The sequence below is a fragment of the Gekko japonicus genome, unplaced genomic scaffold (genome assembly GCF_001447785.1).
Source record: "Gekko japonicus isolate JY-2015 unplaced genomic scaffold, Gekko_japonicus_V1.1 scaffold414, whole genome shotgun sequence".
NCBI lineage: Eukaryota > Metazoa > Chordata > Lepidosauria > Squamata > Gekkonidae > Gekko > Gekko japonicus.
In genome coordinates this window covers 578,810-600,624 of record NW_015162491.1, presented here as the reverse complement: position 1 = coordinate 600,624, position 21,815 = coordinate 578,810, and the positions used below count along the sequence as shown (strand labels likewise).

The following is a 21,815-nucleotide window of genomic DNA, read 5'->3' as shown; positions in this document are numbered from 1 at the left end:
CACTTCTGGCAGTCAATCTTCTGCCAATCTTCTTCCCATCCCCTCCTGCCTCTTAGGCTGGTGTTAGAAACTCCAGGAGTGGAAATGATGTCAGAATCATGTCCAGGCAAAACCCCACATGTGACATCAGTCAACACTCTAGAAACTGTGGTAAACTCTAGAGCATCAGCCAATGTGCTGATGTCATGTAGAAAAAGAAGAGTAGGTTTTAATACCCCACTCTTCTCTACCTGAAGGAGTCTCAAAGCAGCTTAGAATCACCTTTCCTTTCCCCTCCCCACAACAAGCACGTTGTGAGGTTGGCTGGGTCTCAGAGAGTTCTGCAACAATCGTGACTGGCCCAAGGTCACCCAGCAGGTTTTGTGTGGAAGACTGGGGAATCAAACCTGGTTCTCCAGATCAGAGTCCAATGCTCTTCTTAACCACTACACCACACTGGCTGTACTGGGTTTTGCCTGGATGTGATGTCAGCACATAGCCCAATGTAATGTCTGCCCCTTACCCCACCCTTACCCCCAAAGCTCACAGAAATGCTAAACCACCACTTGGCATCATTAGAATACATGGCAAAACGAAACTTTAATAACACATTACAGTAATTCACTGGGGCTTTGAGATTCTTAGAGATTCTCCGATTGGTCAGTTTTTTTCCTTTCCCTTCCTCCTCCCAGGAAAGGAAGAAAGCCTGACAGGTTTAGTCAATGAATTCTCATATCAGAGACTCAGGCTGCGATCACACACACTAAATAATCCACTTTCAATGCACTTTCAAATTGGATTTTGCTAGCTCACACAGTAAAATCCAGTTAGAAAGTGCATTGAAAGTGGATTATTTAGTATGTGTGATCATAGCCTCAGAGGCTACAGCTCCCTACACAGTGAAATGTGTGTGGATGGGTAGTGCTTCAAGGAGGGGGGTAGGGAGAAACGCCTTTTGATCTGTGAAGAGACACATAACTGCAGTGCTGAGTTAAATAAAGACAAGGCAATCTGAAGGACTACATGGCTAGCAGCCAGCCACCCTCTAAAACTGTCTGTTAAGGACAGTGAGGAGGCAGACAGGAAGGGTCGGGGGAGGGGAGCCTGAGGGGGTACTAGCCAATGCCTGTAATAGACTCAATTTAATATGTCTTCACTGGTTTTCAGTTTCAACCAATTCAAAGTTCTAGACTTTACCTAGTTCTAGAGCTGGTTTGGGACCAAGGTACCCCAAGAATTTAATGAACCTACCAATGTCCTAAGGTCATCTGTAGGGCCTTCCTCTTCTCCACTTATAGAATTTCACCGGGTGGTTACGTGGGACAGAACCTTTGTCATGATAGCACCAAAGCATTGGAACTCCCTCCCTTATGAGGCTCTTTTGGCACATTTTCTGTACTACAAAGGCAAGTGCCGTGATTGGCCTTACTTGACATTGAAAATAAATGCTGTGAGGACACCACCTACTCAGAAGTTTCACATTCAGAAAACAAACTCATCAAAAATACAACACAAACTAGAAGTCTGCTGCTAACTGGCATAATTTAGCTACTAGAAATTAACAGTTGATCCAGGAACATGGTACATTTCAAATCACAGTTAAGGACATAAGAGAGCTCTGCTGAATCAGACCAATAGTGCATCTGGTCCAACATCTTGTCTCATAGAGTGGCCAACCAGTTCCTCTGGACAGCCAACAAGGCCTTCCCTTGATGTTGCCTCCTGGCTCTGGGATTCAGAGAATTAGTGCCTCTGAAATTGGAGGTTTCCCTTAGTCGTCATGGCTAGTACCCATTGATAGATTAATCTTCCGTGAATCTATCTAATCCCTTTTTAAGCTGTTTATTCCTGTGGCCATCACTACACTCTCTAGCAGCGAATTCCACATTTCAATCACTTTTTGTGTAAAGTAGTGTTTCCTTTGGTCCATATTGAACCTACTGCCCATCAGTTTCATTGGATGCCCTTGAATTCTAGTAAATTTTGGGAAAGGGAGAAAAACTTCTCTTTGTCCACTCTCTCCACTCCATGCATAATTTTATAAACCTCTGTCATGTCCCCCTTAGTTGTCTCTTTTCTAAACTGAAAACTCCCAGACTCTTCAGCCTTTCCTCATAGGGAAGGTGCTGCAATCCCCTAATCAACTTGGTTGCCCTCCTCTGCACTTTTTCCAGCTCTGCAATGTCCTTATGGAGATATGGTGACCAGAACTGTACACAGTATTCCAAATGAGGCCACACCATAGATCTATACAAGAGCATTACAATATCAGTTGTTTTCTTTTCAATCCCTTTCCTAATTCCAAAAGTTTGCCTTTTCTGCCGCATTTTCTCCTGATACTGTGGGCATTTTCTCCTGTTCCTGTGTCATCCCTTGGTTATGCTTGTAATGTTTTGATATGATGTTCTCAGATTACTGCTTTAGCTTCCAAAAGAACACTTCCATGAAAATTCTGTGGGCTATGGGCAAGAATCCTCTAATCTTGCCAAGGAGATCTGAACCTTCTGGGAAGAGGAAACACTTGGTAGATGCTACTCAACAGAACTTGAGTGAGTAAATGGGTCGGTATAGTAATTAAGTGTGTGGGTCCCAAGTCATGCACTGTATAAAGGTCCACCCAAACAATTGTGGAAGCATCATGGATCAGTGTGACTGGCCTGGCTGAATCTAGAAGGGAGAGTTACTTCCTAATCAAATGCAGTGGATAAAAAGCACTCCTAACAACTTCAACTACCCCATCTTTAGAAAATATAGCTGGGTCCAGCGGTACCGTGAGCTTTTGTTTTGGACTGATAAGGATAATTTTATCCTTCTGACATGGTCTTTTCCAGAAAAGTGGCCTCTTCAATCACTTCCATTTTGTTCAGATTCAGTTTATTCTACCTTACCCATTTGATCAGTCTCCAGTCACTGGTCCTGGACAGAGAAAGCTGCATCCAGAGGAATGCATATTAGCATATTATATCATTAGCACATGGATAACAGCTAACTTCAAAGCTACGGATGATATGATTTGGTGGTCTCATATAGATATGCCCAGGCAAAAACACAGAGTCCTTTAGAGCTTCACAAGACCACTCCCAAGGAGAAACTCTCCACCATCTATAAGAACATAAGAAACGCGAATGTTGGATCAGGCCAAAGGCCCATCCAGTCCAACACTCTGTCACACAGTGGCCAAAAATACCAGGTGCCATCAGGAGGTCCACCAGTGGGCCCAGGACATTAGAACCCCTCCCACTGTTGACCCCCCCCCCAAGCACCAAGAAGACAGAACATCACTTGCCCCAGAGCCCCTATCTATACCTTGTGGCTAATAGCCACTGATGGACCACTGCTCCATATGCCTATCTAATTCCCTTTTGAAGCCGTCCATGCTTCCTGTGGCAGTGAATTCCATGTGTTAATCACTCTTTTGGTGAAGAAGCACTTCCTTTTATCTGTTCTAACCCGACTGCTCAGCAATTTCATGGAGTGCCCACGAGTTCTTGTATTGTGAGAAAGGGAGAAAAGTACTTCTTTCTCTACCTGTTCTTTCCCATGCATAATCTTGTAAACCTCAATCATGTCACCCCTCAGTCATCTTTTCTCCAAGCTAAAGAGCCCTAAGCGCTTTAACCTTTCCTCATAGGGAAAGTGTTCCAACCCTTTTATCATTCGAGTTGCCCTTTTCAGATGGACAATGTGTGGATCTATCAGATGGACAAGACTGAAACAATCAGAAAACCATGACTGACACTCTGCAGCTCCAAACAGTCCAACAAGATTGCATGATCTATTGTGTCAAGTGTTTAAAAGTTCCAGTAGTATTAACAGGAATGTATTACCCCTAGCTAACCATCACTGCCACCAAAACCTGGCTACCCTGCCAGGCTGAAATGGGTGGATGGAGGAAGCTCCATTCAGATGCAACTATAATTGCTCTGCCACCACCCCATTCAAACACATTGCCCAAAATAGGAAGATTTGAAACTGGCTTCTAATTTGCCAGGTCCTCTTTAGCCAGGAAAGGATTATTCTGCCTCTTTTGGCAAGTATCCTTACACCCTACATTAACAACAGAAAGTCAGGCAAGGATGTGGGAGGGGATACTACAACAAGAAGCTGTGTTGTGCATGGCTGTATCTGGATCAGGAGCCATGGGACTGGTGAATGAACTCCTCTCATGCTTTCCTATAGCCCCTCCCTCTGCTGTTTCAAATTTTATTGTGGGACAGTGTTTCCATTAAGAGCCAAGACATTCTCTGTTGCCCTTAAATAAGAGTTTTCTTTTCCAGCTTTATTAACAATGCTGTCATCAAGCTGCAAATATTGAGCATCAGGATTACATAAAACAACTGTGCAGATCAAACCCTCCAGGCATAAGTTAGCTTTGGGTGTTGGATACTGAACACAGTGTTTGTTCAGTACAGGGAATTCACACAGTCAACTGAAAGTCATGCTACGAGGCTCTGAGCAGTGTCATGAGCTGAGGAATTAGTACAACATAACAGGGGAGGGAGTAGCCAGCTAATGTGTGGACCCAGCCTCTTTTTGTAATCTCTCTCTCAACCCTTCCTTTCTGTTGTGAATATAATCATATTGACCTAATCAATGTACACTTCGTGCATCACTTCAAAAAGGATGTGGACAAAATCGAGAGGGTGGAGAAGGGAGCAACAAGGATGATCTGGGGTCTGGAGACTGAGCCCTGCGAGGAAAGGCTAAGGGCCTTGGGAATGTTTCATTTGGAGAAGAGGAGATTGAGGGGGGACATGATGGCTCTCTTTAAATATTGGAAAGGCTGTTATTTGGAGGAGGGCAAGGAGCTGTTCCAGTTGGCAGCAGAGGATAGGACCCGAAGCAACGGGTTTAAATTACATGCAGAGAGGTATCAGCTCGATATTAGGAAAAACTTTTTCAGGGTCAGAGTGGTTCAAAGGTAGAATCAGCTGCCTAGGGAGGTGGTTAGCTCCCCTTCACTGACAGCTTTCAAGAAGAGGCTGGATGAGTATTTGTCAGAGATGCTTCAGGCTGGTCCTGCACTGGGCAGTGGGTTGGACTAGATGGTCTGTATGGCCCCTTCCCACTCTATGTTTCTATGATTTCTGACATGAAAGTTTATGCCGGAATATATTCTGTAATCCCTAAAGGTGTCTCATATTGATGTGTTTACTTCTCTAGCACACTCGTCTAATGCATACTTCCTTGACATCAGTAGATACGTACTTCCCTTTATTTACCCTTCGTAAATCTTCTCACAGGGCTTGTTCTCTGGCTGAGACTGCAACACACTATACTCAGGGTAGGAACACATTCTAAAATGGCTCACCTGTAGAAAGTGATAAATATCCAGGCTGTAAAGTCTAGAGCTCCTTACTGTAAGAATTACTACTATCCAGAGCCTCTGTGCCTTTGTCCTGTAAGGCTGTCATTGAAAGTTCAGCATCGGTAAGGAGATCCTATAATGCACTGGTGGTAATGCCATACAGTATTCTGAAGATCTGACAGCTAGAACAAGGGTCCTGCACTGTGGAGAGGCCATTTTCAGTGGCATCCCCATGATAAAGCTAATTTACATTTCAGCATTTAATCTTTTGCTGTTCCAGCATCTCTCTTGTCTGTACTGCCCATACTTGCCATTTCCTTTGTTTTTGTCTTCCCAGATCTCCCCATACATACACGCACACACCTCATCCATCTGTTTTATCTGGATACAATACTTTAAACACACACGAGAATACAAATTAAAGTGAAATTGCTGAGGGGCATCTGGGAAAGTAAAAAAAAGTTTGTTACTGATTCTCCATGAATTTATGTATGAATTCAATAACAAAGACATTCCTCACATGTAAACAGTTACACATAACAGGCATGAAATGTGTAAGAAGTTTCATGAGTGTAGCAGTAGGGTCTGTACCAGGGCATTCTGCACAAGCTTATTGCTCCCGCTTGGCATCTTATATATATCGGTTCCTTCCCTCCCTCACACACAACAAAGTGTGCCTGTCATTGTTGCACAAGTTTCAAGCTAACTTTTCTCCATTTTTTCCCAGACCACCTCTGTGTCCCAGGGTTTCCAAGTAAAACACATTCAGATCATTTTAAAGGCATCCGTACAGGGTTTTTTTATTCCGTAATCTCCTGTCCACATTGCACCATCCCTTTTACTGACCACACATCTTATTTCCCCGAGTGTGCTGCATGACGGAGTGAGCCCCTGTCTCTGGCCCCAGCTCCTGCCAACCTAGCAGTTCGAAAGCAAGAAATTGCAAGTAGATAAATAGGGACCACTTCAGTGGGAAGGTAACAGCATTCCGTGTGCCTTGGTGTTTAGTCATGCCGGCCACATGACCACGGAAACGTCTTCGGACAGCGCTGGCTCTTCGGCTTTGAAACGGAGATGAGCACCGCAACCCTAGAGTCGGATTCGACTGGCTTTCGAGCAAGGGAACCTCTACCTTTAATGTCCTGTCCACATTGCACCATCCCTTTTACTAACCACACATCTCATTTCCCCTTGTCCCAAGCAACCTCCATTTTTTCAGCCTATCGTGTTTACATGTGCATTTTGTCTCCATTATGTTATTCACACATGAACACACACATGAAGCTGCCTTAATACTTAATCAGGCCATCAGTCACTCAAGGTCAGTAATGTCTACTCAGACTGGCAGCAACTCTCCGGGGTCTCAGGCAGAGATCTTTCACATCACTTACTGCCTGGCCCTTTTTAACTGGAGAGATCAGGGAATGAACCTGAGATTTTCTGCATGCACATCAAGAGGCTCTTCCACTAAGCCACAGCTCCTCCTCAACATTTGGAAGTTGCTGCTGCCAGAGCAGATGCGTTTATTATTAAAACCAACTTTTATGGTTTGCAAAGGGATTTGTATAGGTCTGATTTTTACACTGCCGCCCTGAAATTTGGCAGCCAGGAGACAGAGCAATGGATCATCCCACTGGTAGGACCTGGTAGAGGGTGTGGCGTATCAAGTCCTGACATGTCCAGACAAGTCCAGAAACAAACGTCAAGCTTCGCTCCAAGAGACAATGGACTATGCGGATCCTAGCCCGCTCCAATCAGGGGGCTAGCTTCCTGGCCGAGAGCCAATGGGACTCTCGGCCGCTGTAAATAACCTATTGGGAAGTGGGGGGGGGTTGGGGTGGCGGTTTCTCTGGGAATATAAGCCGGCCTGCGAGCCGGCCAAAGTCATCTTGTTCCTGATCGAATAAAGTACACTTTGCTGAAATCACTTTACGTCTGCATACTTTTCAGAGGGAGTCCCCACCATCACCACTACAAATCACAGACTAAAGAAGGGAATGGATTCATCTGCTGCCAAGAAGAAAAGGGTGTGGGAAAGTGCACGGGAGAGAACTGAAAAGAGCAGGGGAGAGATGAATCCTCCAAATCCACCAAACCGAGGTAGCCTTTTACTCCTGGATGCAGGTTTGATACCTACAAACAGCTAGCATAGCACACTAGTTAGCGTTGGACTGGGGCTGGGGAGACCCCTGCATTCAAGTCTTGACTCTGCCATGGAAACACACTGAATAGCCTTGGGTCAGTCACTCTCTGTCTAACCTGCCTCAGAGTTGTTCTTGTGAGGATAACGTGGAGGAGGAAGACATGTCATAAACTGCTTTGCTTTAACACTGAGGAGAAAAGCAAGGTATAAATAAATCAGAAATTTACATCTTGAAAAAGACTCTGAGCTAGCAGGTGTCCAATGTTAATGTGCAATCTTAGAAATCAATCTGATTTGTCTTCTGATGTGCCTCTTGGTTTTGAACTCCTTTAATATTTTTGCAGATTCCCCCCTCCTTATTTCTCCAGTTATGAGATCTACATACACGCCCTTTTTCAAGTAAGCTAGAGTTTTTTAAACTTCTAACATAATGCAGGGACTGCTTCAAATTGTTTTGGCAGCCACTTAGGAGTTACCTGTTGGTCAGCTCAGTTTGTGACATCACTTTAAAAGTGCAGGATCAGGACCAAAACTTCTGATGTAGCCAAAGTGGCACAATTATTGTAAAATAACACTTTAAGGCGGTGTTTAATGATCACTACATCTTACTTATAATCCAAACAGAAGTCTTTTTCGCATTCATTTTTAAAAGAGTATTCAAACACCCTTTTATCTCCACTAAACAGCCTGCCATGTATTTGAAGACTTTTTAGTTTTTGTTTCTACAGACATTGGGGGGGTAGAAAAAAGAGAGGAAAGTAAAAGGAAAAAGCAGAAAAGGGAGAGGTGAGCATTTTGGGACCCTGATATAAGAAGATGCAAAGGCGTATATGGCAATGAATGGCTTCAAACTGACTCAGACACATTCATCTTCCCAAGAAGAATTAAACTCAGTGTGATTCATTTTAATAGCAGAAGAAAAAAAATACTACTACTGTGCAGTACTAAGTTCCTAACCTTTGATGGTGGAATGGGAAGAAAAATAATTTTCTTCCCCCATGTTGCTGAAGTCTGCCTACCCATCTGTTATGTCCGGCTCATCAATTAAGGTGAACTCATGAACCTGAGGAGATGTTTAATAAAGACAGCCATCCATTTAGATGTGGGAAACTGCCTGCAGCTTTGTTTTAAACTGAGAATTCAGAACTGAGCCCCGTACACTGGGTGTGACATTCTTCTGATGTTCAAAATGAGGTCTTCTCTCACGTGCAAAATAATTTCAGATGCTGGAGCACTACCTGAACGATGGAAGAAGAGGGAGAAGAATGAGGAAGGGACCAGGGAGGTACAGCTGGTGGGTCGCACAAAAGGAATCTTCCCCTTTCTTAAATAAATGGTCTAAAGGGCATGATCATGGTCGGGCTAGCAGTTCTATAGAGAGGTATTAGGTTTCAGAGAGCTAGCACATGGTCAGCCAGATTTTTGAACATGAATAAAACAGACGTTTTAACCATAAATAAGGCATTGTTAGGAGAGATGTGAATAACCACAAGAAGAGTAAATATTGTAAATGCAGATTTCCTATACCACCCTTCACACAGAAAGCAATAGCAAGTGCCAAAAACACTCACATACACATCACTTATACTCTGATGGCCAAATATGCTGCTGACCGAAGCCCCACTAACGTGACGGTGAAAGGGTGACTGAGCTTCTGCCACATCATCACAGGCTAGGAAAATGCTACTATTTTTTCTTCCTGCAGTAACTCCTGCCCCAGATCTTGGCCTGGTGGTATGAAATTAGATACCAGTTAGTTTTGTTCAATTCTCCATTTAAGATCCAGCAATTTTTGCTTTACCTGGTATTATTTGACAAGTACCTTGAAAGGCTTAATTTGCTGGGGGGCTCAGACCTACCTAAAACAATTTCCTTTCCTTTGTCCCAACAGCTGTGCTACTAGATATTTAGGGACCTATATGAGATACATGTTCTTCCTATAGTTAGCTGCTAGATAATATTAAAACAGTTATGTACTAGCTTTCCACCTCAGCGGTGGCTCAAGGGCACTTACAAATGCAGAAGCATATTAAAGCATTACTGACAAGAACAAATTAGTCTTGCATGCAACTGCACCATAAACACACAGCTGAAAAAAGGGGAAAGAAAGTTTCAACTGGCCTAACAAGTGAGCTTTGTGGTGCTTCCAGAATTGAGTACCCTCACCATTTGCAGAGAACCTATTCCCAGGATCACGATCAGCAGAATCTGAAAATGCTGGGAGACAAGGTTCTGCTGCCTCCCAGAAGCAAAACAGTCAAATTTCCCACATTTAAAAATGTAACCATAACAGTGACGCTGTTGGAGAAGTAATAACAAACTAGAAACTAGGTGACTGGACCATGAATAAATGAAATCAAAACTCATACATCAACAAATGGTGAGGGTCTACTCACTCTCCTGATCTCCTCCGGGGACTGTTTCAAAACCACCTGCCAAAGAAGAGTGAACTGTAGCACACGTATGGACTTCAGGGATGGGACAATCAGGAGAAAGATCTCAGCTGGTGGACAGGCTCCTATTAGAGGAGTTAGTGTCAGACTGTATTACTTTTCATAGCACCCCTCATATGCTCAGGGAAATGCTTTTTAACTTGAAGGTGAAAGGAAATATAGTAAAGGTAAAGGTTTCTCTTGCTTGAAAGCCAGTTGAATCCGACTCTAGGGGGTGGTGCTCATCTCCGTTTCCAAGCCAAAAAGCCAGCACTGTCTGAAGACTTCTCTGTAGTTATGTGGTCAGCGTGACTAAATGCCAAGGTGCATGGAACGCTGTTACCTTCCCACCAAAGTGGTACCTATTTATCTATTTGCAATTTCTTGCTTTTGAACTGCTCAGTTGGCAGGAGGAGGAGGAGAAGGAAAAGGAGAAGAAGAGACTTACACCCCACCCTTCACTCGGAGTCTCAGAATGGCTTACAAACTCCTTTCCGTTCCCCTCCCCACAACAGACACCCTGTGAGGTAGGTGGGGCTGTGAAAGCTCTTTCCAGAACTGTCCTTGAGAAAACAGCTCTGACCTATGGCTTGCCCAAGGTCATCCAGCAGCTGCAAGTGGAGGAGTGGGGAATCAAACTCGGTTCTCTCAGATTATAGTCCACATACTTAACCACTACACCAAACTGGAAATATAGTCCCATACAATACACAACACCTCTAGCAAGATGGTCTTTAAGAGCAGAATAGGTCTGAACAGTGACATTTAAAGGCAGACTGTGGGGCTAAGATCCAGCTCAAATTAAACTCCATTGTTAAGCTAGTTTAAGGTTTCCATCTTGGAAAATACAACACTTACTTCTCAAACTTAAACATTTAACGCTTGTAAAATTATTTCTATATCCATGGTTTACCTAAAAAGGTGTTTTAATGATGCCTTCAGATATTCAAAATTATTTCAATTGTTAATAATCAATTAAACACTCCCTATGGCTCATAAAAAGTTCTTTTCGTTGTACTAATTTCCATCTACCTAACAAAGGGTTTCTCCCAATATAAATTGAAGATACATAACGATCCTAGGTAAGCAATCTGACTTAAGGAACGACTTCAGCATATAAAAGGACTTCTAGATTGAAACCAAGGCAAACCAAAATTATATAAATTTGAAAAATATAAAATTTTAATAAAGGCTACATCTCTTAATTACAATAATTATTGTACCAAGTAATTTTTTTCTTTAAATGAAACTCTTAATAATGCATAATTTACAGTATAAGTAGAACAAATGTCATGACAAAAGTCATAAGTACAAGACTTGTAGTAAAAAAGCATAAAATATATTTATACATAAACCCCTTAAACAAACAAGGGAGAGCTTGGACCCTGAACACAGGGTGAAACATGGCATAGTAACACCATGCAGGCACAGGTACTGTACTGATTGAAGTGTTTTTTTTAAACACACGAGAAAGATAATGTATTAATGGGTATTTTTCTCCTCACCATATATATTTTCTACACTATATACAGACATATTATACAAAAAAAATGTAACATTGGCAAACAGAATGCATTGACAAACACAACATGTAGAAATAAAATGCCTGGGCAGGGGCAAAGTGTTGTGTGTTGCATTAGCCCACTACACACAAAGGGTGCAATTAGAGTAGGGAACTTTTCTGGTATTTTATAGCACATTACATTTTAGCCATAATCCAGCAATGAATACTATTGACAGCTTGGGAGCAAAGGCAAAAGTTGTTCCAGCAGCAGTCCATGAAGCAAACACCCGTTTCTCCCTAGAAAAGGCAAAAATGTATCCCTTGTTCAGGGCATGGTGGGAATTTATGACTTTTTGTCCTTCAGAATGACAACAGTCCTAGTGGAATACAACCAGAATGAGTCCGCAAAGCTTCTGCCGAGCTCTATAAAATTCAAATTTGAGCAGAACCAGAATTTAGCTCCAGAATTTGATGCCAGAAAACTGGAGGACTCTATTCAGGGATTGGCCCATAACTCCCCTTCACTCTGCACCTATATTTTATGGTTGAAATACAATAGGCTGCTATTCAAAGACTGGCTATATTTTTTTAAAAGTATAGCTTTTTACGATAAATACCCATTTTTTTAAAAAAAATCTGGCTATACTCCTGTCAACGTGAATGGTATTGGTTTCATGTACTGCTCTTCCTGAGACAGACAGGTCTGTCAGGAAGCTGGACTGGATGACCCAATAGGTTCTATAAACTTTATAACTGTATGCTTGCCTTGCTAAAAAGAGGCACTGGACACAATGTTTATGATTGGTATATGCAACATGGCAAAAGTATGTTCTTACCACACTGACAACATCCCCAGTAACTCTTGTAATATTGGCCCATGAATCCAAGGTTAGGGCCAATGTAGTCATAACATTCCTAATCTCCTAACCATGGTTAGAAAATTACAAACATTTGTAGGCTGTTTTGCTATCCTCTGCTGTTAAACATGATTTCCCCCCCTCCTCTGTTTGCACCTTACTCCTGAACTGGCATTAACATTAGCTACTGTAAGCCCCAAACCAGAACTTGTAACCAGAGTAAGCAGCAATTTGGCAAACTCTGTTACTGCTAACCAAAACTGGTTTTTAAACTTTTACACACATAACATTGCACTACTGTTAGAGGAGGAAGGTATGGGGATATCTTGGAGACCATGGGGGTGTTCTGTTATCTGTTCACCACAGTTAGGAGATTGAGAACATTAGGTCTGCACTGGGCCTGAAAATCAGAGCAGCATTGATCAAAATGCATCACTCTCTAGAAGTATACATTTTTCTCTCACACACACATACACACTGAAGAAATAAAAGTGTACGGAAATGTTGGGCACCTCATAATTCCAGTTTGTTCTCTATGGAGGCAGAAATGAATGTATTTTTATAAAAGACATAATCCAAATACTTTAGATAGTAGAAACAATGTAAAAATAAAATACAAACCCACCCCTTCTCTCTATATCACATCCCCTCTTTCTCCATTGTTTAAAGCAGCATGTCCATAAAATGGACTTCAGGGGGGAAAAGACTGTTCAATAAATATCAGTAAGGATTACTGTAAGGTAAGCTACATACAGTTCTCTGAGTCTGTAGGACTGGGATCCCCCAGAAACCATATATTATGTATGGAAGTCTCTCAACATCATATGCATCTTTAATAACCAAGAAGTGGTCATGTTTTTAATAAATAGTTCAGGGTTCTTAATGTCTCAGTACCCAGCCTGAACACCATTTTTAAAAAATTGCTAAGGCTGATTTGGCAAAGTCTTCATAGACCTCCATATATTTTGTAGCTTTTTCTTCATTGGTTCAAGCCTTCCTCCAAAACCTTTGTTTTGTGGTCTGTCCCAACAGCTGGCATCTTTAGCTTATGGTTCTGTACATACACATACACAGACAATGCCAGCCAGCCAGCCAGTCAGTCAATCCTTTCTACTTTTCCAAGGATCCTTCCTTCGTACATGGGCAGAATGGCATTGTCATCCCAGATTTCTTCAAAAACAGCACCACAGTCAAACTCATCACTTGCCTTCTTGAAGTAATACCTGAAATCAATAAGACCAAGAGATAATTAATAAAAGCTCATGCACAATGGAATTACTACAGTGCATACTGCCATATTTGTTTTACCTTTAGAGGTCAAATATGACGATTTAGATGCATGGTATCATAGTTTGAGCCTTGCTTTTGAGGAGGTCATGGCATTACCTTGCTACTTGCTTGTGACACATCAGAACAACACACCATATCACACCAGAAAAGCCTTTCTTCATCCTGTGGTGGCATTAGCTATTCAATCATGGTGTTTGCTGTCCCTATGAGTCTACCTCAAGGCAAATGAGCACAGGTAATGCTACAGTTACTATGGAAGCATTGGTAAAAATGGTCTGTGTTAGGCAAACTTTGGTCATAATCTAAGCGAACTATTTACTATGAAGATTTCTGCCATATCACATTACAATGTTCCTGTTCCATGTTCCTGGCAGCTGCTGGGATGATGCATGAGAATGTGATGGCAGAGAATAGCATTAAGTAGTTCTTTAAGTTACATCTCAGAAACACTTCCCGTTGAGGGCTATTTCTCAAAGCACCCTCATGATGTGCTCCAGCTCGTAGCAAAGACGGTAAAAGCTACTTAATCCACGGGCAAGTATAGCAAAAGGCGGCTGGTGAAGAAGGACAAAGAAGACTACTTTGAACATGTCCTAGAAGGAAATGCTAACGAAGATGGCAACGAAAGAGTATAAAGTCTGACAGAACCTCAGCATTATCAATAAACACTAGATATGTTAAGGAAGGTGAGCGGAAAAAATTGTATGACACAATTCTGCCTTCTGGTCCAATCATAAGAAATATGCAGGCAGGGCTTAGCAGTTTATGTGTTCATAAAAGCTACCTGAGCTAGCTTTAAGTAGGCCAGTTTTAAAACATCTTGACTTTACAGTGGGAAAGAAAACTCCTACCCTTTTCAGCTTCTCAGTTTAGCAATGGGTAATTTAAACTAGGCCCGTGTTTAAACCAATGCAAGAGAAGTAGATTAGTATGTCCAACTTCTATTTACTTCAAAAAAAAGGCAACCCTTTCAGAGGCAGAAATAGACTTCATAATGATGATCAGACTATCCCAAAATTAGTTCAGGGCTTTGTGCTGTCAATCTCCAGGTGGGGCATAGAGGTCTCCCAGAATTACAAATGATCTCCAGACTACAGAGATCAGTTCCCTTGGAGAAAATCACTGCTTTACAGGGTGGACTCTATAGCACTGTACCCCAGTGAAGTCCCTACTTTCCCTAAACTTTACCCTCCCCAGGGTCCACCCCCAAATCTCCAGGAATTTCCAGCTCAGAGTTGGCAACTCTATTAGGGTAATTCAGATGTCATGTGCAAATTGGAATATGTGATAAGCAGAAACCTGGCTGTTGACAATGTGTGTGACTTCCTCCCCTCATACACGGCAAATGAAGATTTCCTGCTTTAGGAAGTCTTCAATCTATCGCCATTTTGCCAATTTGTGGTTTAGTATCCCAGTGTGTGGGGAAGAAACAAATTCTAATTGGCCCCAGTACCCATATTCAAATATTATGACAAAGTGTAGTTAGATAGAACTAGGAAGTTGATAAGGTTCCCCATGATATTTTGATTCACAAGTTGGAGGGCTGTGGATCAGATTTTAGGATGGATAGGTGGATAAGGAACTGGTTGGCTAATAATGGTACTTAATGGCTCCTTGTCTGATTGGAGGGTAGTAACTAATGGGGTGCCACAGGACTTGTTTTTTTACCCAGTGTTTTTTAATGTTTTTATTCTAGATGGGGCTGTGAAGGGGCTACTCATTAAATCTGATGACACCAGACTGGCTGGGGTAGCAAACACTCCAGAAGACAGAGATAAAATACTATCAGATTTGGATGCATTGGAAAAATGGGCAGATGTGAATAAGATGTGATTTAATAGAGATAAATGTATAATTTCGCATCTGATAGTAAAAATGTTATGTACACATACTGGAGGGGGAATACTCTTCTGGATAGTTACATATATGAATGGGATCTTGGGATTTTGGTGGAATGCAAATTGAGTATGAGTAGCCAGTGCGATGTAGTGTATCAACATATATAGTGTCTAGGGCATAAGATGTCATCATGCCACTATATATTGCACTGGTCAGACTCCATTTGGAGTACTGCACCCAGTTCTGGAGGCCTTCTTATAGAAAGGACACAGAAACTTTAGAACAGGTACAGAAGACAGCAACGTGGATGATTAGCATTTGAAGACGAAGCATTATGAAGAAAGACTGCAGGAACAGGGAATGTTCAGCCTGGAGAAGAGGAAGCTGAAGGGTGATATGGTCACTTTTTCTAAGTATTTGAAAGGCTGTCATAGAGGGGAAAAGGGTGGTGTTTCAGTTGGCAGTGGAGGATAGGACTCATAATAATCGGTTTAAATTACAGATGAGGAGATAACAGTGGGATATTGGGAAACGCTTTTAAACAATACAGAGCAGTTCAGTGGTAGAACTGGCTGCCTGGAGGTGTTAAGGGTTATCCTTCCTTGGAGGTGTTTAAACAAAGATTGACTTATCAGGGATACTTTAGATCACCCTGCATGGTGCTGGGGTTGGACTGGAAGGTCTTTAGGCCCCTTCCAACTTTTTAATTGTACGTAGATGGGGAGGAAGGAAAAGGAGAGCATGTGCCCCCAAAAGAAGCCAGGTCATCATGAACAAAAGAGGCTCATCATGAACAAACTTATTTGTTCATGAAACTGTAGCTTGCATTCAGACATCAAGTACAAAATCCAGCTTAATCAAAATGCCTGTTTCCCCTCAGTTTATATCACTGTCTGTAATCTTTTCTCAGTCTTAGCTTTATTATAAATTGCGACATCTAGCATAAGTTATGCCATTTGTCTGCATGTATTATATTTTTAATGGAATTGAGGTCCAAGATAAAGCTATGAGGATAGGACCTACTACAGTGAATCATAACCATCCCATGCCATAATAAATCTCCAGAGCTCAAAAGTGGCCTGTTTGTACATGGTTGCCAGTAGCACTCCTTCAGGATGGATGGACACACACACATATAGTGTCAAATAGGCAAACATCAAGTAAGGAGAAAGCTCTTAGAAAACCAAAAGAAAGAGCAAGCAACCGGAATGCACCAATTAATAAAAGAGGGGGCACCTCCAGGACGGTTCTTCAAACCATTTATAGATGTTGGCAGCAGGAGCAAAGAGCCAAGCACTTAATTTACGGAAATAAAAATTCAAAACGAAACACATCATTTTGGATCTAGCCTCATGAGTGAACTTTGGGAAACTAACCCCTACAATGTAACTTCCATAAAAGTGGCTTTTTAAAAAACTTGCAAGTTATATAGCTGGAAATATTGCCTTTTTTAAAAAAAAAGTTCCAAAATGCAGCCAGTTTCCGAAACAGAGTATCCACTTTGAATGCAACAACTATCTCTGTAACTTTTATTCTCAGCTATTTCCTAGAGGCCCCCAGTGTAATGAGCAATCTTGGCTTAGATTGCAATATTTGACACCGAAAGGTCAAGCAGCAGTGTCCTGCTTTCCCTTTCTTTAGCTCGAGATGCTTAGATCATGAAGCCAATGCTCATGCAGACAAAAAAGTGCCCCTTCCCCTCTTGTGTCAAACAGTGAGGACCCCTTTATTATCCTGAATTAAACCGTTCAGCTTCTTGATTAAAGGTTCCTTTTATCCCCCCCCTTCCAGCATTCTTCCTTCTCAGGCTGCTTAATTGCATATGCACAAATGAAGGCCTTCCATTCAGAGAGTTAGCATTTAGGGAGCCTGCTTGTCTGCTGTTCCCCCACACACACACACACACACACACACCCTCCTTGCACCCATGCTGGTCTCTCACCCTCTCCGCACTCAAAGCCTTTTACCACGCAATCACCAGGACAAAAGATATTCTTGTGAGGTATGGAAAACTAAAATGAAAAAGCCAAACCTCTTGCCAAGTCAAAAAAACCCAACACAAAACCTGGGAGGCATCACTGCAAGTTAGAAGGTAATAATTTTTCCATGTAAGTGACAAAGGAACCCCTACTCCAACCCTTTTCAGTTTCCTCTTTTTTAAAAAGCTACTATCACTGGCTAAACAATTACTCAAATACCAGTTTAGCTTTGATACTTATGCCCTCTGAACACACCAGCAAGAGGCTTCATTTATCTGACTGTGTTTAGGAAGATATCAAGAAGGTAACTAATCTAAATCAAGGGTGTGTGTGTGTGTGTGTGGGAGGGGGGCTATCACTTTCATTTTGAAGCCATTTTTGTCACTTCCAGAGGAACCTCTGTCCAGTCCTTTGCTGATTCAAACCCAATGTATGATACTTCCTTCTAGAATCCTTCAAACTAGCAGGTCACAGCAGAAAATGAAACAATGCCTAACATGAAGCACAACAGTTGCCTTTCTGCTCAGCCGATCACCCCTTTTCAAGAGCATAAGCCCCAGTAAGCAATAACTTCCCTGTTGATCTTCAATTCTGCCAGCATTTGCAAAATGTCACATTTTATTTTCTAGGGGTGGGAGGGGACCCGCACATACCATGACCTTTCCCCCTAGCTACAGCCTGGGTTCACACAGAGAAGTGCAAAAAAGCCAGCATGGGTAAAGTGTTGGACTAGGATCTGGGAAACTCAGGCTCAAATCCCCCACTCTGCCCTAGAAGCTTGCTGGGCCAGCCACACACTCTCAGCCTAAACCTACCTAAGCAGGGTTGTTGTGAGGATAAAATGGAGGAGAGGAGAATGATGTGAGCTGCTTTGGGGACCCATTGCCGAGAAAGGCAGGTTATAAATAAAGTAAGTAAATAAGTAAATAAAAGGGATGAGGAGTACAAACTAATCTTTCCCCCACAACTTCTCCCAACACATTAGGAGGTCTTTATTTGCTTGTTGATGCGAGTTTTCCATTGAAACACATTTTTAGTGGGACATGTTTTGCTTTCTCTCTGTCTCGCCTGCTTGCCCCCTTCTACATCTGGCACCCATAGAATTTAGAAGGCTTGGCTTTATTGCTGGGTTGTTGGGTCTTTTTGTTAAGATAAACCTACACTACCCAGGCATGTGCATGTGGGAGACAGCAAAACTCCAACTATATTAAATCACCACTTAATATACTCGGGGGGGGGGCCACATATGATCTGAAATGCCTTCTGGACAGCAGTGTCCTACTGAGAGATGACCAAAAGAAACTTGAGGTACCTAAGCTGCAAATTGACTCATTCAGTAAAGAATGTTGGAGTGGCAACCATTTATGTACATCTTTGTGTGTTAAAACAAAACACAGGCTTCAAAGACATACTTATTGTGTGCCTTCAAACACAACCAATGCCAGGTGTATCCAGAGCAACCAGTCAGTTCTTCCCTGAGCATTCCCTACTACACTGGGCAGTAAGGCCTTCTTTGCTGAAGGTCACCTGCAGTTTTACTCTATGTACAGCCAAAAAATATCAAAGCTTACATCACAATGATTCCCTGGGGGAGCACCACATTTAGATAATTAGTTTCACCTTGTATATGTACAAGACAAAATACAATGGTCTTGCGCCCAAGCTCCTTTTGTACACTTCAGTGTTTGTTATCTCTTACCCAGTGTGGAAAAGGAAGGTTCCAAAGCCAAATTCAGGTTGCCATAAGTAACGGTCCAAGTAGTAGCACTTGGAAATTGAATACCACAGCAAAGCATCCTAAGGACTGCTTCACATATTATGGGAAAGACTAAATTCTCAAAAGCCAAATTCAGGTTGCCATAAGTAACGGTCCAAGTAGTAGCACTTGGAGAGTGCTCTGGAATCACAGGAAATTGAATACCACAGCAAAGCATCCTAAGGACTGTTTCACATATTATGGGAAAGACTAAATTCTCCTTTGCTATTACCCATCTTCACAGTGACCACGTTGATGGGAGACACGTGCCCAAATACATATTGCAAATACACACCTAGCAGTCATGATCTGCCAAGATTACTGGGCAGCTGTCTACTATGTGTAATCAATGTCTCCTTTCCATCCATGGCAGTGTCACTGTCTTCCTTTGCTGGAGCTGCTATGCAATAGTAAGAAATATTTACAAGAGATGCAAACTCTGCGTTTGCCTGACATGTTCACGCAGGACATGATTTGTGTACAGTCTACACACATTAGGAGTCTGGGGCACAATTGTGTCTTCCAGACATCTTTGCATTGCGTATCACATCACAATATACAATCCCACTTAACTGGGACATGTAGGCCATATGAACCACTTGGTATATGAATGTTGTGTTCAGATGCACACATCACTAGCCACATCATAGCCCCAGTAATGAACTACCTTTACTTTTGAAAAGTCCAGATAAGACTTTACTGTGAGCAAGACAGCAGTCAGACACTTCTCTTTTGTTTCACGTTATACTTGTGGTAGAGCTGAGGAACATAACATCAACGGGCCTTTCTCAGTGCCTCTAGCCGCCTGCAAAACACCACCTAGATGGTCTGGGTCTAACTGTAGCCAAACCAGGAAAATCCCTCATTTGTATGCTGGGTGATAGAAATATAAGACTCTCTAGCAGCCCAAACCAAATGGACATCATTTCATAGTAATTGCACAAAGAGGGACAGTTCAAATTCCTGCCAGCAAGCTCACTGAACTGGACATAAGACTCTGACCTGTAGGAATGGGCCTGACAGAACACAAAAAAAAATTTCAGAAGCTGATTTTTCAGAGGAATCTGCAGTCCTCAGGAATGATTTCCAATGTAAAGTCAATGCAATCTCCCATGGCAAAGCTTAGGGTAGGGAACATGCTACGCCAAAGGCCAAATTCTCAGCCGAGGAAATTCAAAGATAGTGTTCAGTAAATCATGCACACCAATCAAATCCCAAATCTCCTTCCCAAATCCCACACATACAGAGAATTTTGAAACTCTGTCCAAGATTCAAGTTTCAAAGAGCCACAGAGATAGGAAAGACAGTGGTGTCTGAATGAAGCCCCATGCCTTCCCACCTGATGTCTGCATGTCCATCTCTGTCCAGACATTTCCCAAGCTATTCTCCATAGTCATGAGGACTAGAGACATTTACACCCTCATCTACGTGAAGAGGTATTCAAGACTCCAAAGTCAAATATGGGGAAATGTATTGCACACATTGAGTATATGGGCAAGTTCCCATTTTGCACATTATACAGGAAATACAAAGAGAGGAAACACAAGAGACTTGAGCTTCTTTCCTCATCACCTTGAGGCACCATACAAAGCTACCTTCAGACTTTTAACTCTTCACTAGATACTAAATTCTGTCTTCGTATAACACTCTGCCCTATCTCGTTTCCAGTATAGTGGATGAAACCAGCACAATTTTGCCACACAGTCTGATACCTTAACCAAAAATCTTCAAGTATAAACGCATTTGAAAAGCATACACTTCCATGTCACAAATCAGGCTGCTGGTTCATCTTAATGCTCTACACAGAAATTGAAAGGAAGAACACACTTCAGAGGCTAACCTTTTCTGCATGTAAAATAAAAAGTACCTTACATGCACTGAAGGAGATCTGTAAACGTTAAGACTTCTGCACTGTAGCACTGATTATTCCCATTTTGCAGAGTACAAACTAAGGCCAATTAATAATGTACTGTAGCCAGAGAACGAACACTTATTATGGAAGACTGTGGACTCACCCACTTGTACAAGCCAACTGTGCTGACAACATAGTCTACACACCAGGTGAGGCCTATTTCTGTTGGTGGGGTAACCAACCTGCTCTTAACTACCAGTGGTTTGGTGGGCAAATGATAAAATGACAGAAGACTCTTGTTGAGTGAGTTGCAGCCAAACTTCCAAAGGGTGCAGTAAGCATTTCCTTAGCATAAGGGTGCTTAGAAATCTGTTGGTTGTTTTGGCACACAGTTTCTGCAAATACAAAAAAAAAACAAAGATGAAAGAGACCACAATGAGGCTTACCTATAATTTCCTTTTTTGCTCAGCTGCTCTTTAAAGTGCCCAAGTGTCAGGCTCTGGGCCTTCAACATCCTCCTATAGGGAATTTCTTCTCCACAGAAAAAATAAGTGACAACCAACTCACTAGGCTGGGAGGAGTGAACAGCAGGAAGTTTCTTTGGTTCTTTGTGACTGAAAAGAGGAAGAGAAAAAGAGGTGAGACTTCATAACATTTGGATATTTCTACCACAGGCAAGACCATAATTACATTGCCATTAGTGTATATATGTATGACTCTTAATACTCGACCAGCTAAGATTATTTGAAAGGCAATTTTCTTCACAGGCCAAAAGGTCTACAGTCATTGCAAATGTAGATCCCAGACCTAGCTCCAATGCTAGTTGGCTGTACTGAGCTAGGGTGAACCACTTCATCCTTCTACCATCCTACCACC

At 42.1% G+C, this 21,815-nt stretch overlaps 1 protein-coding gene across 1 annotated transcript in view; it reads right to left on the bottom strand.

The window, feature by feature from the left end:
* Window positions 1–11,355: 11,355 nt before the first annotated feature.
* AXIN2 (axin 2) overlaps window positions 11,356–21,815 on the bottom strand; it is a 49,910-nt gene continuing 39,450 nt past the window's right edge. The window contains exons 10-11 of the mRNA XM_015406009.1: window positions 21,386–21,553; window positions 11,356–13,446 (exon numbers count right to left, since the gene is read on the bottom strand). Of these exons, the coding sequence (XP_015261495.1) occupies window positions 13,320–13,446; window positions 21,386–21,553 (295 nt within the window). The 3' untranslated portion in view covers window positions 11,356–13,319. The remainder of the gene's footprint in view (window positions 13,447–21,385; window positions 21,554–21,815) is intronic.